Source organism: Salvelinus alpinus, chromosome 8 (genome assembly GCF_045679555.1).
Source record: "Salvelinus alpinus chromosome 8, SLU_Salpinus.1, whole genome shotgun sequence".
In the NCBI taxonomy this organism is placed as follows: domain Eukaryota; kingdom Metazoa; phylum Chordata; class Actinopteri; order Salmoniformes; family Salmonidae; genus Salvelinus; species Salvelinus alpinus.
In genome coordinates this window covers 51,582,850-51,608,221 of record NC_092093.1, presented here as the reverse complement: position 1 = coordinate 51,608,221, position 25,372 = coordinate 51,582,850, and the positions used below count along the sequence as shown (strand labels likewise).

The 25,372-nt window shown below is 44.4% G+C and overlaps 1 protein-coding gene across 16 annotated transcripts in view; it reads right to left on the bottom strand.

Annotated features, from left to right (window-relative positions):
* eya1 (EYA transcriptional coactivator and phosphatase 1) overlaps positions 1–25,372 on the bottom strand; it is a 170,964-nt gene that overhangs the window by 114,991 nt on the left and 30,601 nt on the right. For 10 of the 16 annotated variants that reach the window (XM_071414116.1, XM_071414118.1, XM_071414120.1 and 7 more), the window contains 5 exons: positions 20,969–21,106; positions 9,727–9,809; positions 7,876–8,149; positions 7,086–7,228; positions 5,054–5,137 (listed from right to left, as the gene is read on the bottom strand). In XM_071414116.1, the coding sequence (XP_071270217.1) occupies positions 5,054–5,137; positions 7,086–7,228; positions 7,876–8,149; positions 9,727–9,809; positions 20,969–21,106 (722 nt within the window). The remainder of the gene's footprint in view (positions 1–5,053; positions 5,138–7,085; positions 7,229–7,875; positions 8,150–9,726; positions 9,810–20,968; positions 21,107–25,372) is intronic. The other 6 variants (XM_071414122.1, XM_071414128.1, XM_071414129.1 and 3 more) reach the window with 3 other exon arrangements.

Below are 25,372 nucleotides of genomic sequence, written 5' to 3'. Positions count from 1 at the left end.
GGTCCTGGGCCCCTAGTTATAACCTGTTCTGTCCTGGGCCCCTAGTTATAACCTGTTCTGTCCTGGGCCCCTAGCTATAACCTGTTCTGTCCTGGGCCCCTAGTTATAACCTGTTCTGTCCTGGGCCTCTAGCTATAACCTGTTCTGTCCTGGGCCCCTAGTTATAACCTGTTCTGGGCCCCTAGTAATAACCTGTTCTGTCCTGGGCCCCTAGTTATAACCTGTTCTGTCCTGGTCCCCGAGTTATAACCTGTCCTGTCCTGGGCCCCTAGTTATAACCTGTCCTGGGCCCCTAGTTATAATCTGTTCTGTCCTGGGCCCCTAGTTATAACCTGTCCTGGGCCCCTAGTTATAATCTGTTCTGTCCTGGGCCCCTAGTTATAACCTGTCCTGGGCCCCTAGTTATAACCTGTTCTGTCCTGGGCCCCTAGTTATAACCTGTTCTGTCCTGGGCCCCTAGCTATAACCTGTTCTGTCCTGGGCCCCTAGTTATAACCTGTTCTGTCCTGGGCCTCTAGCTATAACCTGTTCTGTCCTGGGCCCCTAGTTATAACCTGTTCTGGGCCCCTAGTTATAACCTGTTCTGTCCTGGTCCCCTAGTTATAACCTGTTCTGGGCCCCTAGTAATAACCTGTTCTGTCCTGGGCCCCTAGTTATAACCTGTTCTGTCCTGGTCCCCGAGTTATAACCTGTTCTGTCCTGGGCCCTTAGTTATAACCTGTTCTGGGCCCCTAGTTATAACCTGTTCTGGGCCCCTAGTTATAACCTGTTCTGGGCCCCTAGTTATAACCTGTTCTGTCCTGGGCCCCTAGTTATAACCTGTTCTGTCCTGGGCCCCTAGTTATAACCTGTTCTGTCCTGGGCCTCTAGTTATAACCTGTTCTGTCCTGGGCCCCTAGTTATAACCTGTTCTGTCCTGGTCCCCTAGTTATAACCTGTTCTGTCCTGGGCCCCTAGTTATAACCTGTTCTGTCCTGGGCCTCTAGCTATAACCTGTTCTGTCCTGGGCCCCTAGTTATAACCTGTTCTGGGCCCCTAGTTATAACCTGTTTTGTCCTGGGCCCATAGTTATAACCTGTTCTGTCCTGGGCCTCTAGTTATAACCTGTTCTGTCCTGGGCCCCTAGTTATAACCTGTTCTGGGCCCCTAGTAATAACCTGTTCTGTCCTGGGCCCATAGTTATAACCTGTTCTGTCCTGGGACCATAGTTATAACCTGTTTTGTCCTGGGCCCATAGTTATAACCTGTTCTGTCCTGGGCCCATAGTTATAACCTGTTCTGTCCTGGGCCCATAGTTATAACCTGTTTTGTCCTGGGCCCATAGTTATAACCTGTTCTGTCCTGGGCCCCTAGTTATAACCTGTTCTGTCCTGGGCCCATAGTTATAACCTGTTCTGTCCTGGGCCCCTAGTTATAACCTGTCCTGGGCCCCTAGCTATAACCTGTTCTGTCCTGGTCCCCTAGTTATAACCTGTCCTGGGCCCCTAGTTATAACCTGTTCTGTCCTGGGCCTCTAGCTATAACCTGTTCTGTCCTGGGCCCCTAGTTATAACCTGTTCTGGGCCCCTAGTTATAACCTGTTTTGTCCTGGGCCCATAGTTATAACCTGTTCTGTCCTGGGCCTCTAGTTATAACCTGTTCTGTCCTGGGCCCCTAGTTATATCCTGTTCTGGGCCCCTAGTAATAACCTGTTCTGTCCTGGGCCCATAGTTATAACCTGTTCTGTCCTGGGCCCATAGTTATAACCTGTTTTGTCCTGGGCCCATAGTTATAACCTGTTCTGTCCTGGGCCCATAGTTATAACCTGTTCTGTCCTGGGCCCATAGTTATAACCTGTTTTGTCCTGGGCCCCTAGTTATAACCTGTTCTGTCCTGGGCCCCTAGTTATAACCTGTTCTGTCCTGGGCCTCTAGCTATAACCTGTTCTGTCCTGGGCCCCTAGTTATAACCTGTTCTGTCCTGGGCCCATAGTTATAACCTGTTCTGTCCTGGGCCCATAGTTATAACCTGTTCTGTCCTGGGCCTCTAGCTATAACCTGTTCTGTCCTGGGCCCCTAGTAATAACCTGTTCTGTCCTGGGCCCCTAGTTATAACCTGTTCTGGGCCCCTAGTTATAACCTGTTTTGTCCTGGGCCCATAGTTATAACCTGTTCTGTCCTGGGCCCATAGTTATAACCTGTTCTGTCCTGGGCCTCTAGCTATAACCTGTTCTGTCCTGGGCCCCTAGTTATAACCTGTTCTGTCCCGGGCCCCTAGTTATAACCTGTTCTGTCCTGGTCCCCTGGTTATAACCTGTCCTGGGCCCCTAGTTATAACCTGTCCTGGGCCCCTAGTTATAACCTATTCTGTCCTGGGCCCCTAGTTATAACCTGTTCTGTCCTGGGCCCCTAGTTATAACCTGTCCTGGGCCCCTAGTTATAACCTATTCTGTCCTGGGCCCCTAGTTATTACCTGTTCTGTCCTGGTCCCCTAGTTATAACCTGTTCTGTCCTGGTCCCCTAGTTACAACCTGTCCTGGGCCCCTAGTTATAACCTGTTCTGTCCTGGGCCCCTAGTTATAACCTGTTCTGTCCTGGGCCCCTAGTAATAACCTGTTCTGGGCCCCTAGTTATAACCTGTTCTGTCCTGGGCCCCTAGTTATAACCTGTTCTGTCCTGGGCCCCTAGTAATAACCTGTTCTGCCCTGGTATCCTAGTAATAACCTGTTCTGTCCTGGGCCCCTAGTTATAACCTGTTCTGTCCTGGTCCCCTAGTTATAACCTGTTCAGGGCCCCTAGTTATAACCTGTTCTGTCCTGGTCCCCTAGTTATAACCTGTTCTGGGCCCCTAGTTATAACCTGTTCTGTCCTGATCCCCTAGTTATAACCTGTTCTGGGCCCCTAGTTATAACCTGTTCTGTCCTGGTCCCCTAGTTATAACCTGTTCTGGGCCCCTAGTAATAACCTGTTCTGCCATGGGTCCCTAGTTATAACCTGTCCTGGTCCCCTAGTAATAACCTGTTCTGTCCCGGGCCCCTAGTTATAACCTGTTCTGTCCTGGTCCCCTAGTTATAACCTGTCCTGGGCCCATAGTTATAACCTGTTCTGTCCTGGGCCCATAGTTATAACCTGTTTTGTCCTGGGCCCCTAGTTATAACCTGTTCTGTCCTGGGCCCCTAGTTATAACCTGTTCTGTCCTGGGCCTCTAGCTATAACCTGTTCTGTCCTGGGCCCCTAGTTATAACCTGTTCTGTCCTGGGCCCATAGTTATAACCTGTTCTGTCCTGGGCCCATAGTTATAACCTGTTCTGTCCTGGGCCTCTAGCTATAACCTGTTCTGTCCTGGGCCCCTAGTAATAACCTGTTCTGTCCTGGGCCCCTAGTTATAACCTGTTCTGGGCCCCTAGTTATAACCTGTTTTGTCCTGGGCCCATAGTTATAACCTGTTCTGTCCTGGGCCCATAGTTATAACCTGTTCTGTCCTGGGCCTCTAGCTATAACCTGTTCTGTCCTGGGCCCCTAGTTATAACCTGTTCTGTCCCGGGCCCCTAGTTATAACCTGTTCTGTCCTGGTCCCCTGGTTATAACCTGTCCTGGGCCCCTAGTTATAACCTGTCCTGGGCCCCTAGTTATAACCTATTCTGTCCTGGGCCCCTAGTTATAACCTGTTCTGTCCTGGGCCCCTAGTTATAACCTGTCCTGGGCCCCTAGTTATAACCTATTCTGTCCTGGGCCCCTAGTTATAACCTGTTCTGTCCTGGTCCCCTAGTTATAACCTGTTCTGTCCTGGTCCCCTAGTTACAACCTGTCCTGGGCCCCTAGTTATAACCTGTTCTGTCCTGGGCCCCTAGTTATAACCTGTTCTGTCCTGGGCCCCTAGTAATAACCTGTTCTGGGCCCCTAGTTATAACCTGTTCTGTCCTGGGCCCCTAGTTATAACCTGTTCTGTCCTGGGCCCCTAGTAATAACCTGTTCTGCCCTGGTATCCTAGTAATAACCTGTTCTGTCCTGGGCCCCTAGTTATAACCTGTTCTGTCCTGGTCCCCTAGTTATAACCTGTTCAGGGCCCCTAGTTATAACCTGTTCTGTCCTGGTCCCCTAGTTATAACCTGTTCTGGGCCCCTAGTTATAACCTGTTCTGTCCTGATCCCCTAGTTATAACCTGTTCTGGGCCCCTAGTTATAACCTGTTCTGTCCTGGTCCCCTAGTTATAACCTGTTCTGGGCCCCTAGTAATAACCTGTTCTGCCATGGGTCCCTAGTTATAACCTGTCCTGGTCCCCTAGTAATAACCTGTTCTGTCCCGGGCCCCTAGTTATAACCTGTTCTGTCCTGGTCCCCTAGTTATAACCTGTTCTGGTCCCCTAGTTATAACCTGTTCTGTCCTGGTCCCCTAGTTATAACCTGTTCTGGGCCCCTAGTAATAACCTGTTCTGCCCTGGGCCCCTAGTTATAACCTGTCCTGGTCCCCTAGTAATAACATGTTCCGCCCTGGGCTCCTAGTTATAACCTGTTCTGGGCCCCTAGTTATAACCTGTCCTGGGCCCTTAGTTATAACCTGTTCTGCCCTGGGCCCCCAGTTATAACCTGTCCTGGGCCCCTAGTTATAACCTGTCCTGGGCCCCTAGTTATAACCTGAAAACCTCACCTAGCACTTCAACCTAGTTTTCTCAGTCTTACTCCTACCCTGTCAAGGTGCTGCACTAGACAGAAGCCACATCCCAAATGGAACTATATTCCTTACATAGCACACTATGTAGTGTAGGACAGGGTTTCCCAAGGGGGGGGGTCTGGGAAAAACCCTGGTGTAGGGACTAGTGTTCCATTTGGACCGCTGCTGCAGCATAGGTCCGACAGCTGCAGGACAACACAAATACTCCACCAGGCCTCATCGGGCCAATTAAAAAAATAAAACAATTATCTGTACATTGAGTTCCGCTCCATATCTCTGTCCACACTACGACGTGCTCCTTTTCAAAACACATACGCGCATGCATGTGTGTGTGTGTCTGTGTGTGTGTGTGTGTCTCTGTGTGTTTTTGATACTGCTAGACGCTAGAGTGTGATGTCACTCACCCGGCCGTATCTGTTAGCGTAAGACCCTGTGAGCAAGGAATGGAAAACGATGATGGTCTCATCCAAGTCCCAGATGAACACTCTCTGGAGAGAGAGGGGGGGAAACAAAAAGGGTAAAGCAAAATCAATGGTTGCACTCTGTATCCTGCAATGTGATCTGCCCCGTCAATAGAGAGAGAGAGAGAGAGAGAGAGAGAGAGAGAGAGAGAGAGAGAGAGAGAGAGAGAGAGAGAGAGAGAGAGAGAGAGAGAGAGAGCAGAGAGAGAGAGAGAGAGAGAGGAGAGAGAGAGAGAGAGAGAGAGAGAGAGAGAGAGAGAGAGAGAGGGAGAGAGAGAGGGGGGTTGAGAGAGAGAGAGAGAAAGAGGGAGAAAGAGAGAGAGAGAGAGAGAGAGAGAGAGAGAGAGAGAGGGGGGGAGAGAGAGAGGGGTGGAGAGAGAGAGGGGTAGAGAGAGAGAGAGAGAGAGAGAAAGAGGGAGAGAGAGAGAGAGGGAGATAGAGAGAAAGAGGGAGAGAGAGAGAGAGAGAGAGAGAGAGAGAGAGAGAGAGAGAGAGAGAGAGAGAGAGAGAGAGAGAGAGAGAGAGAGAGAGAGAGAGAGAGAGAGAGAGAGAGAGAGAGAGAGAGAGGGGTGGAGAGAGAGAGGGGTGGAGAGAGAGAGGGGTAGAGAGAGAGAGAGAGAGAGAGAGAGAGAGAGAGAGAGAGAGAGAGAGAGAGAGAGAGAGAGAGAGAGAGAGAGAGAGAGAGAGAGAGAGAGAGGGAGACAGAGAGAGAGGGAGACAGAGAGAAAGAGGGAGATGGAGAGAGAGAGAGAGAGAGAGAGAGAGAGAGAGAGAGAGAGAGAGAGAGAGAGAGGTAGAGAGAGAGGCAGAGAGAGAGAGAGAGAGGGAGACAGAGAGAAAGAGGGAGAGAGGATTGGTGCACCACAGGGATCTAGATCCGTTTACCTACAGTTGTTGGTCACAACCACATCCATCCATCATCCCTCCACCCATCTCTCCCTCCCTCCATCCATCATCCCTCCATCCATCTCTTCCTCCATCCATCATCCCTCCATCCATCCATCTTTCCTTCCATCCATCTCTCCCCCCTCCATCCCTCCATCCATCCATCTTTCCTTCCATCCATCTCTCCCCCCTCCATCCCTCCATCCATCCTGCCATCTCACCCACCATCCATCTCTCCATCCATCTTTCCATCCCTCCATCCATCCATCCATCCATTCCTCCATCCATCCATCCCTCCATCTCTCCCTCCATCCATCCATCCCTCCATCCCTCCATCCATTCCTCCATCTCTCCCTCCATCTCTCCCTCCCTCTATCCCCTGTCCTTTACATTAACCCAATCAATAGTGACTAACTAATTAACTAGCTTTGTTAACATGCTGTGATGTCAGCATCATAATGAGGCTTAACCTCTCTGAAATGTATCTCTTATCAATAATAATGAATTAATAATGATTCATCATTAACACGTTACTTTGACATATGGATTGGCTGGTATCTCTATGGCATTCATATACAAAGTTAGTTACCCACATGTTTATGACCTAATAAATAACACGTTACTTTCACATATGCCACATATTTCCCCATACATAGTTAGCCATATGTTTAACGGCATATGAGTATCAGACGGTTATCCCCTTTAGAGGAGTAATACACATGATGTTCAACAGTCATCTATCAGAGAAACACATCTTATCTCTAGCTCCACCTATTTAGGTAAAAGCAGGAACTAAATTCGTTGTTGATGAACACAAAAAATACTATAAACTACGTATCGATACACGGTGAACTACCCATTGAAAAGACAAACGAAACAGTTCAAATATCTTCATAGTTAACAAACAATTCAGTAACCGATAATAAGTTAAGGTTATAAAACACTTTATTCATGTGTGAACCGTGTGGCGTTGGGGGAAGGTGGATTAGTCTATTGTGATTCAGACAGGGTGAGGCGAACACACACACACACACACACACACACACACACACACACACACACACACACACACACACACACACACACACACCTCAAGGTCAGAGTCAGGCGGTGGTGAAGGGTTGTTGTTCCTTCTTCCTCGGCCACGTGACTTTCCATCCGAGGCACGCCGCAATCGATCCGATTCTGAATCTTTAATGGGCGTTGAAGGACTGTGGATGGTACTGTACTCGACTGGAAGGAACGGGAGGAAGGGAGAACGAGAAGAAGAAGAAGAAGTGATTGTTTAAGATAAAGAGAAGGAAACGGGAAAAGATATCGACGTATTTTCAGTACCTTCAGGACTGAGGAGAGTGGAGGGAGCAGAGGACAGCTCCATTTTGTCTTGTAAAAGTGTGTCTGTGTGTCTGTGTGTTAAATATCGAGCACTGCATACAGTACAAGCTACTTTGTGTCGTTAGGTTTTCCAGAGGGTCAGACAGACAGAATAACGTCAGTATTGGACGTGTCATCATCTCTGCTGCAACCCGATTGGTTAAAACTCTTCTTATGTAGTTTTCACTTGATGATGATGATGATGTCATCAGACCTTTATTCCCAGAAGAAGCATTAATGTGATTTATATTATATATTTATAATATTATATATTATTCTCTCTCTAAGAACTGGAGTTACATTTTATACGATAATACTATTTTATAGAGGGTTACAGAGGGTCATTTAGAAAGGGAGGGGTAACAACAATTTAAAAAATTATCACCAAAAATATTTCTACAATAACAAAATTCAGGGAGGGTTTTGATTGTCGTTGATTATCATAAATTCTAAACAATTTATTACAATAATATAGTTTATTTTATTAAAAAACCAGTAATGGTTACCATAATGAGTGGCCCTGGCATCATAGCCACCCCCTCCAGAGCCGTCTGATCCTGGGGACGGAGGGTGGGTGGCCTGGGGGGCCTGGGGCCTACCTGCTGGGGGGTCCGTGAGGGCCTGGCTGGTCAGGGGGGGCTCCTGGAGGGTGTAGGTGGCTGTGGTGGAGGGGGTGGTGGGACTGGTGTTGTTGCTGGTCATATAAGGGGAGGTGTAGGGAGAACTGTTGTAATACTGGGCGTACTGGCCCTGGCCGAACGCTGGGTAGCTCGGGTAGTCCTGGAGGGGGAGAGGGGAGGATGGGGGTGGAAAGAGAGAGGTAAGGATGTAGAGAGAGAGAGAGAGAGAGAGAGAGAGAGAGAGAGAGAGAGAGAGAGAGAGATAGAGAGAGTGAGAGGGAGGGAGAGAGCAAGAAAGAGAGTGAGAGAGAGAGAGAGCAAGAGAGAGAGTGAGATAGAGCAAGAGAGAGAGAGAGAGAGAGAGAGAGAGAGCAAGAGAGAGAGAGAGAGAGAGAGAGAGAGAGAGAGAGAGAGAGAGAGAGAGAGAGAGAGAGAGAGAGAGAGAGAGAGAGAGAGAGAGTGAGATCGATGGAGAGAGCGAGAGAGAGACCGGAAAGGTAGACAGAGAGAAAGAAAGAGATGAAAGGTAGAACAAGTGGAAAGGTACAGAGAGAGAGAGAGAGAGAGAGACGGTAAGTAACGTGAGATATGCCCCCTTGTTATTTTACACTGCAGATTCCAAAACATAAATGCAAACATATGTCTCTTGTGTCTTACATCTGAACAGCGATCTGTCTTGGTATTTTTTGGGAAGCGTCCTATTGCCTACATCAAAAAGTAGGTCAAAAGTAGTGTACTAATGTAAATAGTGTACAGGGTACCATTTGGGATGCTCATCCTCTGGCATAACCCATAGAAGAAGGGGATAATCCCTGTGTCCACCACTTCAGACGTTATGATTGATTCCCGTGTGATTCTTGTGAAGTGTAACTGGACTGTATCGTACATGTTCCCTTTGTAGTACACTACTACCCTACGGGTTCTGGTCAAAAGTAGTGCACTACATAGGGAACAGGTCACCGTTTGGGACGCATCCCAAGGTTCTCAGGATTTTAGCAAGAGTACAGCATATCAATATAAACCAATGATACTAAACATGCCTATCATGGTATTAGGAGGCTAGAATACAGTAGAATATGTTAGTACCTGTCTAGAATACAGTAGAATATGTTACTACCTGTCTAGAATACAGTATAATATGTTAGTACCTGTCTAGAATACAGTATAATATGTTAGTACCTGTCTAGAATACAGTAGAATATGTTAGTACCTGTCTAGAATACAGTAGAATATGTTAGTACCTGTCTAGATTACAGTAGAATATGTTAGTACCTGTCTAGAATACAGTAGAATATGTTAGTACCTGTCTAGAATACAGTAGAATATGTTAGTACCTGTCTAGAATACAGTAGAATATGTTAGTACCTGTCTAGATTACAGTAGAATATGTTAGTACCTGTCTAGAATACAGTAGAATATGTTAGTACCTGTCTAGAATACAGTAGAATATGTTAGTACCTGTCTAGAATACAGTAGAATATGTTAGTACCTGTCTAGAATACAGTAGAATATGTTAGTACCTGTCTAGAATACAGTAGAATATGTTAGTACCTGTCTAGAATACAGTAGAATATGTTAGTACCTGTCTAGAATACAGTAGAATATGTTAGTACCTGTCTAGATTACAGTAGAATATGTTAGTACCTGTCTAGAATACAGTAGAATATGTTAGTACCTGTCTAGAATACAGTAGAATATGTTAGTACCTGTCTAGAATACAGTATAATATGTTAGTACCTGTTGTGTACTATTGAAGCCGGTTGAGTTTGTGAGGGAGTTGCTTCCTGCGTACAGTCCTGACGTGGTTGTGAACGTGCCACCTGGAGAGGTACAGGGAAACACACGGTTATCACTTAGGAGTTATACATATCACTTACAAACTCAATGATTGTCTATGATATGTGATAATGTATGATATATGATAGTGTATGATGTATGATAGTGTATGATGTATGATAGTGTATGATGTATGATAATGTATGCTACATGATAGTGTATGAAATATGATAATGTATGATATATGAAAGTGCATGGTGTGCGATAGTGTATAAAATATGATAATGTATGATAATGTATATTGCATGATAATGTATGATATATGATAGTTTATGATGTATGATAATGTATGACATATGATATAGTGTATGATATATGATAGTGTATGATGTATGATAATATATGATATATGATAATGTACCCCTCCAAATATCAAGGCACAATAGAACACGGAAGAGCAATAATATTAGTTACTTTGAGCAAGAGAACAAAACCAAGAGAGAACAAGAGAACAAAAGATGTTGGTGGAACAATGATTTCAGGTAACCAACGGGGAGGGCCTAGGGGAAAGAGAGAGAAACAGAGAGAGACAGAGAGAGAGAGAGAGAGAGCGAGAGAGCAAACTTAAGGATAGCTTTGACTATGTACAGACTCAGTAAGTATAGCCTTGCTATTGAGAAAGGCCGCCGTAGGCAGACCTGGCTCTCAAGAAAAGACAGGCTATGTGCACCCTGCCCACAAAATGAGGTGGAAACTGAGCTGCACTTCCTAACCTCCTGCCAAATGTATGACCATATTAGAGACATATATTTCCCTCAGATTACACAGATCCACAAAGAATTCAAAAACAAATCTGATTCTGATAAACTCCCATATCTACTGGGTGAAATACCACAGTGCGCCATCACAGCAGCAATATTTGTGACCTATTGCCACAATAAAAGGGCAACTAGCGAAGAACAAACACCATTGTAAATTAATCTATATTTATGACTATTTAATTTACCTTTTGCACTATGTGCACATCATTACAACATTGTATATAGACATCATGTCTTTATTCTTTTACAACTACTGTGAGTGTAATATTTACTGTTTATTTTTTGTTGTTTATTTCACTTTTGTTTATTATCTACTTCACTTGCTTTGGCAATGTAAACATAAGGTGTTTCCCATGCCAATAAAGCCCTTAAATTGTAATTGAAATTGAGAGAGAGAGAGAGAGAGAGAGAGGGAGGGAGAGAGAGGGAGGGAGGGAGGGAGGGAGGGAGGGAGGGAGGGAGGGAGGGAGGGAGAGGGAGGAAGAGGCTCAAAACCAAACAGTAGCCTTATCTTCGTCCTCTTCCTTCCTTATCACTGATTGGATCTGGCTTGATGAATGACAGGGGGAGGGGGGGGCAGGACGTCTCAGGCCCTCACAATTGGCTGAACACTGAGCCTGTTGTGTGTTAGTTAGGGCAACTGAAGGGTGGAGGAGTGGGGGAGGGAGAGAGAGGGGGAGAGGGAGGGGGGCTACAGAAAGTAGGGGAGGGAGAGAGGAAGGAAAAGAGATGACAAATATTTCCCTCAGATTACACAGAACCAAAAAGAATTTGAAAACAAACCCAAATTTGATAAACTCCCTTATCTACTGGGTGAAATACCACAGTGTGCCATCACAGCAGCAAGATTTGTGACCTGTTGCCACAAGAAAAGGGCAACCAGTGAAGAACACCATTGTAAGTACAATATTTATGTTTATTTATTTATTTTCCCTTTTGTACTTTAACTATTTGAACATAATATGACATTTGAAATGTCTTTATTCTTTTGGAACTTCTGTGAGTGTAATGCTAACTGTTAATTTGTAATTGTTTATTTATTTTTTGTTTATTATCTAGTTAACTTGCTTTGGCAATGTAAACATATGTTTCCCACGGCATTAAAAGGCCCTTAAACTGAACATTGAATTGAGAGAAAGGGGGTGTCTGACATCCTGCTAATGAATATGTAGAATATGTTTTTCTTCACTGCTTTGAAAGAACCACCTCTAGGGCTAATTCAATCATTCAAAGATGAGCTGATAGGATCTAATGGCTTAATAATATACATGACATGAGTTATAGGGCTTGCTGTCTTCCTGCCCTGGGAGAGAGGGATGAAGAGAAGAGAGGACAGGAGACGAGGCCACAGGGCATGACTCCTCTCTACACTCTCCCTCCCTCCTTCCTTCCTTCCCTCCCTCACTACACCTGTACTCTCATGTCAACAGCAGGAGTAGCTGCACCCAGGAGATCAGAGAAGTACGTTCCAAAGGGCACCCTATTCCCTACACAGTGCACTACTTTTAACCGGAGCCCTGGTCGATAGTGTAATAAATAGGGAATAGGGTGCAATTCGGGACTTGACCAGACTCAGCAGAGATCCAGTTGAAGTCGGAAGTTTACATACACCTTAGCCAAATACATTTAAACTCAGTTTTTCACAGTTCCTGACAATTAATCAGAGTAAAAATTCCCCTGTTTTAGGTCAGTTAGGATCACCACTTTATTTTAAGAATGTGAAATGTCAGAATAATAGTAGAGAGAATGATTTATTTCAGCTTTTATTTTTTTCCATCACATTCCCAGTGGGTCAGAAGTTTACATACACTCAATTAGTATTTGGTAGCATTGCCTTTAAATTGTTTAACTTGGGTCAAACGTTTCGGGTAGCCTTCCACAAGCTTTCAACAATAAGTTTGGTGAATTTTGGCCAATTCCTTCTGACAGAGCTGGTGTAACTGAGTCAGGTTTGTAGGCCTCCTTTCTCGCACATGCTTTTTCTGCCCACACATTTTCTATAGGATTGAGGTCAGGGCTTTGTGAAGGCCACTCCAATACCCTGACTAAGTTGTCCTTAAGCCAATTTTGCCATAACTTTGGTAGTATGCTTGGGGTCATTGTACATTTGGAAGACCCATTTGCGACCAAGTTTTAACATCCTGACTGATGTCTTGAGATGTTGCTTCAATATATCCACATCATTTTACTCCCTCATGATGCCATCTATTTTGTGAAGTGCACCAGTCCCTCCTGCAGCAAAGCACCCCCACAACATGATGCTGCCACCACCATGCTTCATGGTTGGGATGGTGTTCTTCGGGTTGCAAGCCTCCCTTTTTTCCTCCAAACACAACGATGGTCATTGTGGCCAAACAGTTCTATTTTTGTGTCATCAGACCGGAGGACATTTCTCCAAAAAGTACGATCTTTGTCCCCATGTGCAGTTGCAAACTGTAGTCTTGCTTTTTTATGGTGGTTTTGGAGCAGTGGCTTCTTCCTTGCTGAGCGGCCTTTCAGGTTATGTCGATATAGGACTCGTTTTACTGTGGCTATAGATACTTTTGCAACTGTTTCCTCCAGCATCTTCACAAGGTCCTTTGCTGTTGTTCTGGGATTGGTTTGCACTTCTCGCGCCAAAGTACGTTCATCTCTAGGAGACAGAACGCGTCTCCTTCCTGAGCGGTATGACGGCTGCGTGGTCCCATGGTGTTTATACTTGCTTACTATTGTCTGTACAGATGAACGTGGTACCTTCAGGCGTTTGGAAATTGCTCCCAAGGATAAACCAGACTTGTGGAGGTCTACAATTTTTTTCTGAGGTCTTGGCTGATTTATTTTGATTATCCCATGATGTCAAGCAAAGAGGCACTGAGTTTGAAGGTAGGCCTTGAAATACAATGATGTCAATTAGCCTATCAGCCTATCCATCCTTTTCTGGAATTGTATATGCTGTTTAAAGGCACAGTCAACTTAGTGTATGTTAACTTCTGACCCACTGGAATTGTGATAGAGTGAATTATAAGTGAAATAATCTGTCTGTAAACAATTGTTGGAAAAATGACTTGTGTCATGCACAAAGTAGATGTCCTAACCGATTTGCCAAAACTATAGTTTGTTCACAAGAAATTTGTGGAGTGGTTCAAAAACGAGTTTTAATGACTCCAACCTAAGTGTATGTAAACTTCCGACATCAACTGTATATACAGTACCAGTCAAAAGTTTAGACACACCTACTTATTCAAGGGTTTTTCTTTATTTTGACTATTTTCTACATTGTAGAATAATAGTGAAGACATTCAAAACTATGAAATAACACATATGGAATCATGTAGTAACCAAAAAAGTGTTAAACATATCTAAATATATTTTATTTTTTGAGATTCTTCAAAGTAGCCACCCCTTGCCTTGATGACAGCTTTGCACACTCTTGGCATTCTCTCAACCAGCTTCATGAGGTAGTCACCTGGAATGCATTTCAATCAACAGGTGTGCCTTGTTAAAAGTTAATTTGTGGAATTTGTTTCCTTCTTAATGCATTTGAGCTAATCAGTTGTGTTGTGACAAGGTAGGTGTGATATACAGAAATTAGCCCTATTTGGTAAAAGACCAAGTCCATATTATGGCAAGAACAGCTCAAATAAGGAAAGAGTCCATCATTACTTTAAGACATGAATATCAGTGAATCTGGAAAATTTCAAGAACTCTGAAAGTGCAGTCGCAAAAACCATCAAAAGATATGATGAAACTAACTCTCATGAGGACCGCCACATTAAAGGAAGACCCAGAGATACCTCTGCTGCAGAGGATAAGTTCATTAGAGTTAACTGCACCTCAGATTGCAATCCAAATAAAGGCTTCACAGAGTTCAAGTAACAGACACATCTCAACATCAACAATTCAGAGGAGACTGTGTGAATCAGGCCTTCATGGTTGAATTGCTGCAAAGAAACCCCTATTAAAGGACACCAATAATAAGAAGAGACTTGTTTGGGTCAAGAAACACGAGCAGTGGACATTAGACCGGTGAAAATCTGTCCTTTGGTCTGATGATTCCAAATGACAGATTTTTGTTTCCAACCGCTGTCTTTGTGAGACGCAGACAGGTGAACGGATGATTTTCCGCATGTGTGGTTCCCACCGTGAAGCATGGAGGAGGATGTGATGGTTTGGGGGTGCTTTGCTGGTGACACTGTCAGTGATTTATTTTGAATTCAAGGCACACATAACCAGCATGGCTACAACAGCATTCTGCAGTGAAACGCCATCCCATCTGGTTTCTGCTTAGTGAGATTATTATTTGTTTTTCAACAGGACAATGACCCAACACACCTCCAGGCTGTGTAAGAGCTATTTCACCAAGAAGGAGAGTGATGGAGTGCTGCATCAGATGACCTGGCCTCCACAATCACCTGAGTTGGAGCGCAGAGGGAAGCAGCCAACAAGTGCTCAGCATATGTGGGAACTCCAAGACTGTTGGAAAAGCAATCCAGGTAAAGCTGGTTGAGAGAATGCCAAGAGTGTGCAAAGCTGTCATCAAGGCAACGGGTGTCTTTAACACAGTTTTGGTTACTACATGATTCCATGTGTGTTATTTCATAGTTTTGATGTCTTCACTAGTATTCTACAATGTAGAAAATAGTCAAAATAAAGAAAGATCCTTGAATGAGTAGGTGTGTCCAAACTTTTGACTGGTACTGTACATACACTGAGTGTACAAAACATTAAGGACACCTTCCTAATACTGAGATGCAACCGACCTTTTGCCCTCAGAACAGCCTAAATTCTCAACTCTACAAGGTGTCGAAAGCGTTCCACAGGGATTCTAGCCCATGTTGACTCCAATGCTTCCCACCATTCTTGATACACACGGGAAACTGTTGAGCGTGAAAAAACCCAGAAGCGTTGAAGTTCTTGTCACACACCGGTATGCTGGCACCTACTACCATTCCCCCTGCTTGCCACACTAGAGAGGACGCAGGCTGGGGGTTAGGTAGGGTGCCTTCTGAAACCCTGCTTGCCCCACTAGAGAGGGCCCAGGCTGGGGGGCTGGTGGGGGTGCCTGCGGTTCCCCGGGGGGCATGTTTTCTCTCCCTCTACCGGTCCTGCTCCAGTTAGCTCACTCACTCAAGACCAGACACCATCCCTCTTTCTTTCCCTCCCTCCCCCTCTCTCTCCTGCCTTCTGGACCCTACAATTGAAGTCCATTTGCTCTGGTTGATCAGTCCCCTAGCCAAGGGCCATGTCTATCATCAGTGCACAATATTTGTGGCAGAAGTTCATATGCCCCACTTGGGAATAGCCTATCAAGTCCAGATGGGCTTCCTTTAAAAGGCAGAGTAGAATAGACTGCAGACTTGCAGCTCACTTGATAATAGCTAACACACACACACACACACACACACACACACACACACACACACACACACACACACACGGTGGGACAGAACGACAGAACGCATGGACACAATTATTCACCTAATTAACATCTGTTCAGTGACAGGATCGAGAGACTCTCTCTCTCTCTGTGTGTGTGTGTACCATGTGGCACCCTGTCCCCTTAGATAGTGCACTACTTTAGACAAGAGCCCTGTGGGTAGCTCTATAAGTAGTGCGTTAGGGAGGCAGCCTCGGTCTACTCCAGCACCTTGATAGCAAACTAGGTAATCATCATAAAATAGAACACACATTTTAAATTAATTAATCATGTAGTTGCTGTACTTCTGACCATTTCACTTTGCTTATATATATATATATAAATTGTGAAATACAGTCAAATGATTCCTCAGAAAATAGATGTCAAAACTATTTATAAAGTTGATAAAGTTGATGTTAAAAAAGCCAGTCAGAGTCATGCAGATCCCCTCTCCTGTCTGGCACAATGACTTTAGCACCACACAAAGCCCCTGTGGCATCAGACGTAAAGAGTAAAAACATGAATCTAATCATATTCCCCTTGACAGCTGGCCACAGCCTGGCACTAGCGAGGGACACAGAAAACACACACACACACACACACACACACACACACACACACACACACACACACACACACACACACACACACACACACACACACACACACACACACACACACACACACACACACACACACACACACACACACACACACACACACAGATACAGCCAGGCCTATGATATGTTCCTCCAAGGGTGTGTTCCAAATATATCCCTATTCCCTATTTAGAGCACTACTTTTCACCAGGGCCATATAGTGAATAGGGTTCCATTTTGGACATAGCCTAAGGCTGGCCTGGGTCCTGGGCTGGTGAGAGCTGGGGGCTAATGACGGTGCTACTTTGGGGCTCCACTAGGGGCTCTACTAGTAGCTCTACTAGGGGCTCTACTAGGGGCTCTACCATCTCTACTAGGGGCTCTACCATCTCTACTAGGGGCTCTACTAGGGGCTCTACCATCTCTACTAGGGGCTCTACCATCTCTACTAGGGGCTCTACCATCTCTACTAGGGGCTCTACTAGGGGCTCTACTAGGGACTCTACTAGGGACTCTACCATCTCTACTAGGGGCTCTACTAGGGGCTCTACTAGGGGCTCTACTAGGGGCTCTACCATCTCTACTAGGGGCTCTACCATCCCTACTAGGGGCTCTACTAGGGGCTCTACTAGGGGCTCTACTAGGGGCTCTACTAGGGGCTCTACCATCTCTACTAGGGGCTCTACTAGGGCCTCTACTAGGGGCTCCACTAGGGGCTCTACTAGGGGCTCTACTAGGGGCTCTACTAGGGGCTCTACCATCTCTACTAGGGGCTCTACTAGGGGCTCCACTAGGGGCTCTACTAGGAGCTCTACTAGTAGCTCCACTAGGGGCTCTACTAGGGGCTCTACCATCTCTACTAGGGGCTCTACTAGGGGCTCTACTAGGGGCTCTACTAGGGGCTCTACCATCTCTACTAGGGGCTCTACTAGGGGCTCTACTAGGGGCTCTACCATCTCTACTAGGGGCTCCACTAGGGGCTCCACTAGGGGCTCTACTAGGGGCTCCACCATCTCTATTAGGGGCTCTACTAGGGGCTCTACTAGTAGCTCCACTAGGGGCTCCACTAGGGGCTCTACTAGGGGCTCTACCATCTCTATTAGGGGCTCTATTATGGGCTCTACTAGGGACTCTACTAGGGGCTCTACTAGGGGCTATACTAGGGGCTCTACCATCTCTATTATGGGCTCTACTAGGGGCTCTACTAGGGGCTCTACCATCTCTATTATGGGCTCTACTAGGGGCTCTACTAGGGGCTCTACTAGGGGCTCTACTAGGGGCTCTACCATCTCTATTAGGGGCTCTACTAGGGGTTCTACTAGGGGCTCTACTTAGGTCTCTACCAGCTCTACTAGGGGCTCTACGAGCTCTACTAGGGTCTCTACAAGGGTCTCTACTTAGGGCTCTACCAGCTATACTAGGGGCTATACTAGGGTCTCTACTAGGGGCTCTACTAGGGGCTCTACTAGGGTCTCTACTAGGGTCTCTACTAGGGTCTCTACAAGGGTCTCTACTAGGGTCTCTACTAGGGGCTCTACTAGGGACTCTACTAGGGACTCTACTAGGGGCTCTACTAGGGGCTCTACCCAGGGCTCTACTAGGGGCTCTACTAGGGGCTCTACCATCTCTACTAGGGGCTCTACTGGGGTCTCTACTAGGAGCTCTACTAAGGTCTCTACCATCTCTACTAGGGTCTCTACTAGGGTCTCTACTGAGCTGCAAACTGAGCTGCACTTCCTGCCAAATGTATGGCAATTTTAGAGACACATATTTCCGTCAGATTACACAGATCCACAAAGAATTCGAAAACAAATCCGATTTTGATAAACTCTCATATCTACTGGGTGAAATACCACAGTGTGCCATCACAGCAGCAAGATTTGTGACCTGTTGCCACAAGAAAAGGGCAACCAGTGAAGAACAAACACCATTGTAAATACAACCCATAATTATGTTGGTTTATTTCCCCATTTTGTTCTTTAACTATGTGCACGTCGTTACACCACTGTATATAGACATCATATGACATTTGAAATGTTTTTATTATTTTGGAACTTTTGTGAGTGTAATGTTTACTGTTCATTTGTTTATTATCTACTTCACTTGCTTTGGCAATGTTAACATATGTTTCCCAAGCCAATAAAGCCCCTTGAATTGAATTCAATTGAGAGACAGAGAGAGGGTGGGAAGCAGAGAGAGAGAGAAAGAGAGAGAGAGGAAGACAAATGGGTACATAATACTGTCATCATGAGTTAAACCATTGGGGCAGGAAAGTAGCTCCCCCCCCTCCTTCTCTCTCTCCCTTTCAATTAAATTCTATTTTAAGGGCTTTACTGGCATGGAAAACATATGTTTACATTGCCAAAGTAAATGGAATAGAAAATAAACAAAAGGGAAATAAATAATCAGTAAACATTACACTCACACAAGTTTTTAAAGAATATAGACATTTGAAATGTTATATTATTTCGCTATGTACAGTGTGCCGGCAGGCAGGCAGGGAGTATTTGGTTAAGAGGCGTGGAAAAGAGGCTTCCCCCGGCCGCTCCACACATCTGCTGTTCTGTTGGCCTTATTTATTGTGAGATACTCTGCAGGCTTTTCAACAACATGTGGAGATGTTTCTACTGTCACACATTACACAGTGGAGCGAACATAAAGCTACGGTTAGCTCTGGTTAGCATGGCTGATAGGCTACGGTTAGCTCTGGTTAGCATGGCTGAAAGGCTACGGTTAGCTCTGGTTAGCATGGCTGATAGGCTACGGTTAGCTCTGGTTAGCATGGCTGATAGGCTACGGTTAGCTCTGGTTAGCATGGCTGAAAGGCTACGGTTAGCTCTGGTTAGCATGGCTGATAGGCTACGGTTCGCTCTGGTTAGCATGGCTGATAGGCTACGGTTAGCTCTGGTTAGCATGGCTGATAGGCTATGGTTAGCATGGTTGTAATTGACTACAGTGAAGAGGAGAGAACATAAAGCTATGGCTCGAGATGGCTATGCATATTCATGGCATGAGGCATCTTTCTCCATTGAATACAGGCGGTTGATGTCAACAACCCTCATCGAATATTGAAAAAAGGGATTGCATTGATGAGATGTATCCACCAATCCTAAGAAAGGATAGGCGGGAGCTAGACAGCACGTTGTGCCACTTTGAGGACAACGAATCCCATTGTTAGGGTGGAGAGAAGTGTATCTTGTCGGTATATCCATAATCGTTGGATTAGATCTGTGGTAGATAGGCTACAGTCAGTTACAGCTAGCACTGATAGCTACAGCTAGCACTGATAGCTACAGCTAGCATTGATAGCTACAGCTAGCGCTGATACAGTAGGCTACAGTTAGCTGTGGTTAGCGCTGATAGGCTGCAGTTAGCTACAGCTAGCGCTGATACATTAGGCTTTAGTGAGCTATGGTTAGCGCTGATAGGCTACAGTTGGCTACGGATAGCGCTGATAGGGTACAGTTAGCTATGGTTAGCGCTGACAGGCTACAGTTAGCTACAGCTATTCTCTATTGAGAATAGAGGAGGCTTTTTGAGCATAGCTAGGCCACAGTAGGTTTATGGTGTCTCTGGTACAGGCCTCTTATACCAGAGTAACTACCTGTGTAAGTGTGTTATAATTATAGTTCCCTTAGCCATCTTGGGATAATGACTACAGTATGTAATGTAAAGTAGTGCTTTCTGTTGGAGAACGCATAAAGTTTGTTGAGGTTCTCTGACAGAAACCAACCATGAAGGGAAACACAACATGGCAGCTAGCCTGACCCTCTTTTAGAAAGAAAGAAAGAGAGAGAGAGAGCCAGAGAGAGAGAGAGCGAAAGAGCCAGATAGAGAGAGAGAGAGAAAGCCAGAGAGAGAGTGAGGGGGGGGAGAGAGCAAGTTATATTTATGGGTGGATTCTAGGGTATAAATCACCATGGTCTCAGCTCTTAAACAAATACAAATAGCATCTCAGAGAACAGGGGATAAAACAACAAAGGAAGAACATGACTGGAGCATCTTAAGGGCCCACCATCATGTTTCCATCTGTGTTGATTCTTCTTAAGAGGAGAGAGGAAGGAGAGGGAGAGGGGAAGGAGAGGAGAGGGAGAGAGGAAGGAGAGGGAGAGAGGAAGGAGAGGGGGAGGGGAAGGAGAGGAGAGGAGAGGGAGAGAGGAAGGGGAGGGAGAGAGGAAGGAGAGGGAGAGGGGAAGGAGAGGAGAGGGAGAGAGGAAGGAGAGGGAGAGAGGAAGGAGAGGGAGAGGGGAGAGACAAGGTAGGAGGGTTAGCGGAGGAGAGAGGAGAGGCAAGGTAGGAAGTTGAGGAGAGGAGACTAAAGTAGAGAAGAGAAATACATGTCAATTCAGGGCAGTTATACAGTACAGTATATTATCTGTGTTCCTCACCTGGCATCTGATAGCTGTATGGAGCCTGGCCCGTCTGAGGGGTGCTGAAACCAGAGCTGTAGCTGAGGAAGCCTGCCTGTCCAGGGGATTGGGACTGGCTCAGTCCGCCCTCTGTCTTTATGCCTGCCCATAATGGACCTGAATCAGTTAGTAACACCACATTGGTTTGATGCACACACAACTCACTGCTGTCAGACAACTCTAAACCAAGCACTTTGAGTCATATCTTTATCTCTATGTTAAAAGCTATTTAGTATTATATTAAATAGAGCTAGCTTTATAATAAATACAACTAAATATATTAGTATTGTTATCTTTATTATTGTCTCTGTTAACTGAATCATTTTACCAGTAGGACAGATTTTAAAAAATCAGTCTGCTAGTAACTGTTATAATTTATATATTGATAATACACCTAATCCACACTTCAGAATCTACAGTCGTTTGTAATCCCCAAGTCAGAATCAACTGTAGTTTGTAATCCTCACTTCAGAATCAACTGTCGTTTGTAATCCCCAAGTCAGAATCAACTGTAGTTTGTAATCCCCAAGTCAGAATCAACTGTCGTTTGTAATCCCCAAGTCAGAATCAACTGTAGTTTGTAATCCTCACTTCAGAATCAACTGTAGTTTGTAATCCCCAAGTCAGAATCAACTGTAGTTTGTAATCCCCAAGTCAGAATCAACTGTAGTTTGTAATCCTCACTTCAGAATCAACTGTAGTTTGGGGGTTTAAAAATGAACAGACTAATGTAGATTGAAGTTATACAAGAAATATGAAGTAGTAAAGCATGTTTGAATGACGTAGCATGTTTGAATAACGCAGCATGTTTGAATAACGTAGCATGTTTGAATGACGTAGCATGTTTGAATAACGTAGCATGTTTGAATGACGTAGCGTGTGTGAATAACGTAGCATGTGTGAATAATGCAGCATGTTTGAATAACGCAGCATGTTTGAATGACGTAGCGTGTGTGAATAACGCAGCATGTTTGAATAACGCAGCATGTTTGAATAACGTAGCGTGTGTGAATAACGTAGCATGTTTGAATAACGTAGCATGTTTGAATGGCTAAAAGATGGACGATCTCTGAATTATTGCACAAGTAATAAAAACAACACACTTGCTACTAGTGTTTGTTATTAGTCCAACTGCCGGTCGGTTATTTTGACTCAAACTCAACCTCTTTCCTATGCCATGGCAGGTCCACTACCACTCAAATAAACACTCTGTGCGTTCCAAATGGCATGCTATTCTCTATATACTGTAGTGCACTACTTCTGGTGAAAAGTAGTGCACTATATAGGGGATAGGGTATCATTGTGATGCATGTTCTAAATTCCTGGTCATATTGGACATTCTGTGGGGGGGTCAAGGCCTTCTAAACGTCTTCGGACAAATAGAGAACATGGTTATGTACTTGGCTGTTTCGTTCCTATGATGCCTGAAGACACCATTGTTTTGTTGTTGTTATTTTTGAAATGTATATTGGTAATCGTTCCGATCTGACTGAATAGCTTGATAAGCACATTTCTTTTTGTATTTGATGGTTGCGGGAAATATGGTGCAGTCACAAACCAACGACTCAGCATAGTTCTAGGACTCCTTTTGTTTTATCGTGGGAACTGTTTGTCCCGAGCTATGTGTTTATTTGCAATACCCCGGCGAAGAGCTGTATAGCACGTAGTATTACCAAGACTACACAACTAGCATGCCATTTCAATATGAACAGACTAATGTAGATTGAAGTCATACAAGAAATATGACGTAGTAAAGCATGTTTGAATGACGTAGCATAATATTATAATATTAGTTATATTAGTTCTTATTCAGCTAATATACAGTGGGGAGAACAAGTATTTGATACACTGCCGATTTTGCAGGTTTTCCTACTTACAAAGCATGTAGAGGTCTGTAATTTTTATCATAGGTACACTTCAACTGTGAGAGACGGAATCTAAAACAAAAATCCAGAAAATCACATTGTATGATTTTTAAGTAATTAATTTGCATTTTATTGCATGACATAAGTATTTGATCACCTACCAACCAGTAAGAATTCCAGCTCTCACAGACCTGTTAGTTTTTCTTTAAGAAGCCCTCCTGTTCTCCACTCATTACCTGTATTAACTGCACCTGTTTGAACTCGTTACCTGTATAAAAGACACCTGTCCACACACTCAATCAAACAGACTCCAACCTCTCCACAATGGCCAAGACCAGAGAGCTGTGTAAGGACATAAGGGCTAAAATTGTAGACCTGCACAAGGCTGGGATGGGCTACAGGACAATAGGCAAGCAGCTTGGTGAGAAGGCAACAACTGTTGGCGCAATTATTAGAAAATGGAAGAAGTTCAAGATGACGGTCAATCACCCTCGGTCTGGGGCTCCATGCAAGATATCACCTCGTGGGGCATCAATGATCATGAGGAAGGTGAGGGATCAGCCCAGAACTACACGGCAGGACCTGGTCAATGACCTGAAGAGAGCTGGGACCACAGTCTCAAAGAAAACCATTAGTAACACACTACGCCGTCATGGATTAAAATCCTGCAGCGCACGCAAGGTCCCCCTGCTCAAGCCAGCGCATGTCCAGGCCCGTCTGAAGTTTGCCAATGACCATCTGGATGATCCAGAGGAGGAATGGGAGAAGGTCATGTGGTCTGATGAGACAAAAATATAACTTTTTGGTCTAAACTCCACTCGCTGTGTTTGGAGGAAGAAGAAGGATGAGTACAACCCCAAGAACCCATCCCAAACGTGAAGCATGGAGGTGGAAACATCATTCTTTGGGGCTGCTTTTCTGCAAAGGGGACAGGACGACTGCACCGTATTGAGGGGAGGATGGATGGGGCCATGTATCGCGAGATCTTGGCCAACAACCTCCTTCCCTCAGTAAGAGCATTGAAGATGGGTCGTGGCTGGGTCTTCCAGCATGACAACGACCCGAAACACACAGCCAGGGCAACTAAGGAGTGGCTCCGTAAGAAGCATCTCAAGGTCCTGGAGTGGTCTAGCCAGTCTCCAGACCTGAATCCAATAGAAAATCTTTGGAGGGAGCTGAAATTCCGTATTGCCCAGCGACAGCCCCGAAACCTGAAGGATCTGGAGAAGGTCTGTATGGAGGAGTGGGCCAAAATCCCTGCTGCAGTGTGTGCAAACCTGGTCAAGAACTACAGGAAACGTATGATCTCTGTAATTGCAAACAAAGGTTTCTGTACCAAATATTAAGTTCTGCTTTTCTGATGTATCAAATACTTATGTCATGCAATAAAATGCAAAGGAATTAGTTAAAAATCATACAATGTGATTTTCTGGATTTTTGTTTTAGATTCCGTCTCTCACAGTTGAAGTGTACCTATGATAAAAATTACAGACCTCTACATGCTTTGTAAGTAGGAAAACCTGCAAAATCGGCAGTGTATCAAATACTTGTTCTCCCCACTGTATATATATATATATATAATATATATATAACCAAGACTAGTCTATATATATATATTATATATAATTATAATGATATATATATATTATTAGCTGAATAAGAACTAATATAACTAATATTATAATATTATGAACATCATAACCTTACTTTGAATTAGAACAGGAACAATATAAAGATGAATCCTTATGAAAATAAAGTTTATTTACAGAGCCTTCATAAAGTATTCCTTCTCCTTGACTTGTTCCACATGTTGTTGAAAACATGTTTGAAAATGTATTGACAATTAAATAGAGAAATATCAAATCTACATAACAATCACCTTTGGCAGCAATTACAACTGTGAGTCTTTCTGGGTAAGTCTCTAAGAGATTTCCACACCTGTATTGGAATAATATTTGCAGAATATTCGTTAAAAAATGATTCAAGCTCTGTCAAGTTGGTTGTTGATCATTGCTAGACAGCTATTTTCAAGTCTTGCCATAGATTTCCAAGCTTATTTAAGTCAAAATTGTAATTAGGCCATTCGGGAACATTCAACGTTATATTATATACACTCCAGTGTATATTTGGCCTTGTGTCTTAGGTTATTGTCCTGCTGAAAGGTGAAAGCAGACTGAACCAGGTTTCATTGATACACCATTCAAAGTGTAATTAATAACTTCACCATGCTCAAAGGGATATTCAATGTCTTCTTTTTTATTTTTACCCATCTACCAATAGGTGCCCTTCTTTATGAGAAGAATTGGAAAACCTCCCTGGTCTTTGTGGTTGAATCTGTGTTTGAAATTCACTGCTTGACTGAGGGACCTTACAGATAATTGTATGTGGGATGCAGATATGATGTAGTCATTCAAACATCATGTTAAACACTATTATTGCACACAGAGTAAGTAACTTATTACGTGACTTGTTAAACACATTTTTAGTCCTGAACTTATTTAGGCACTAACAAATAGCT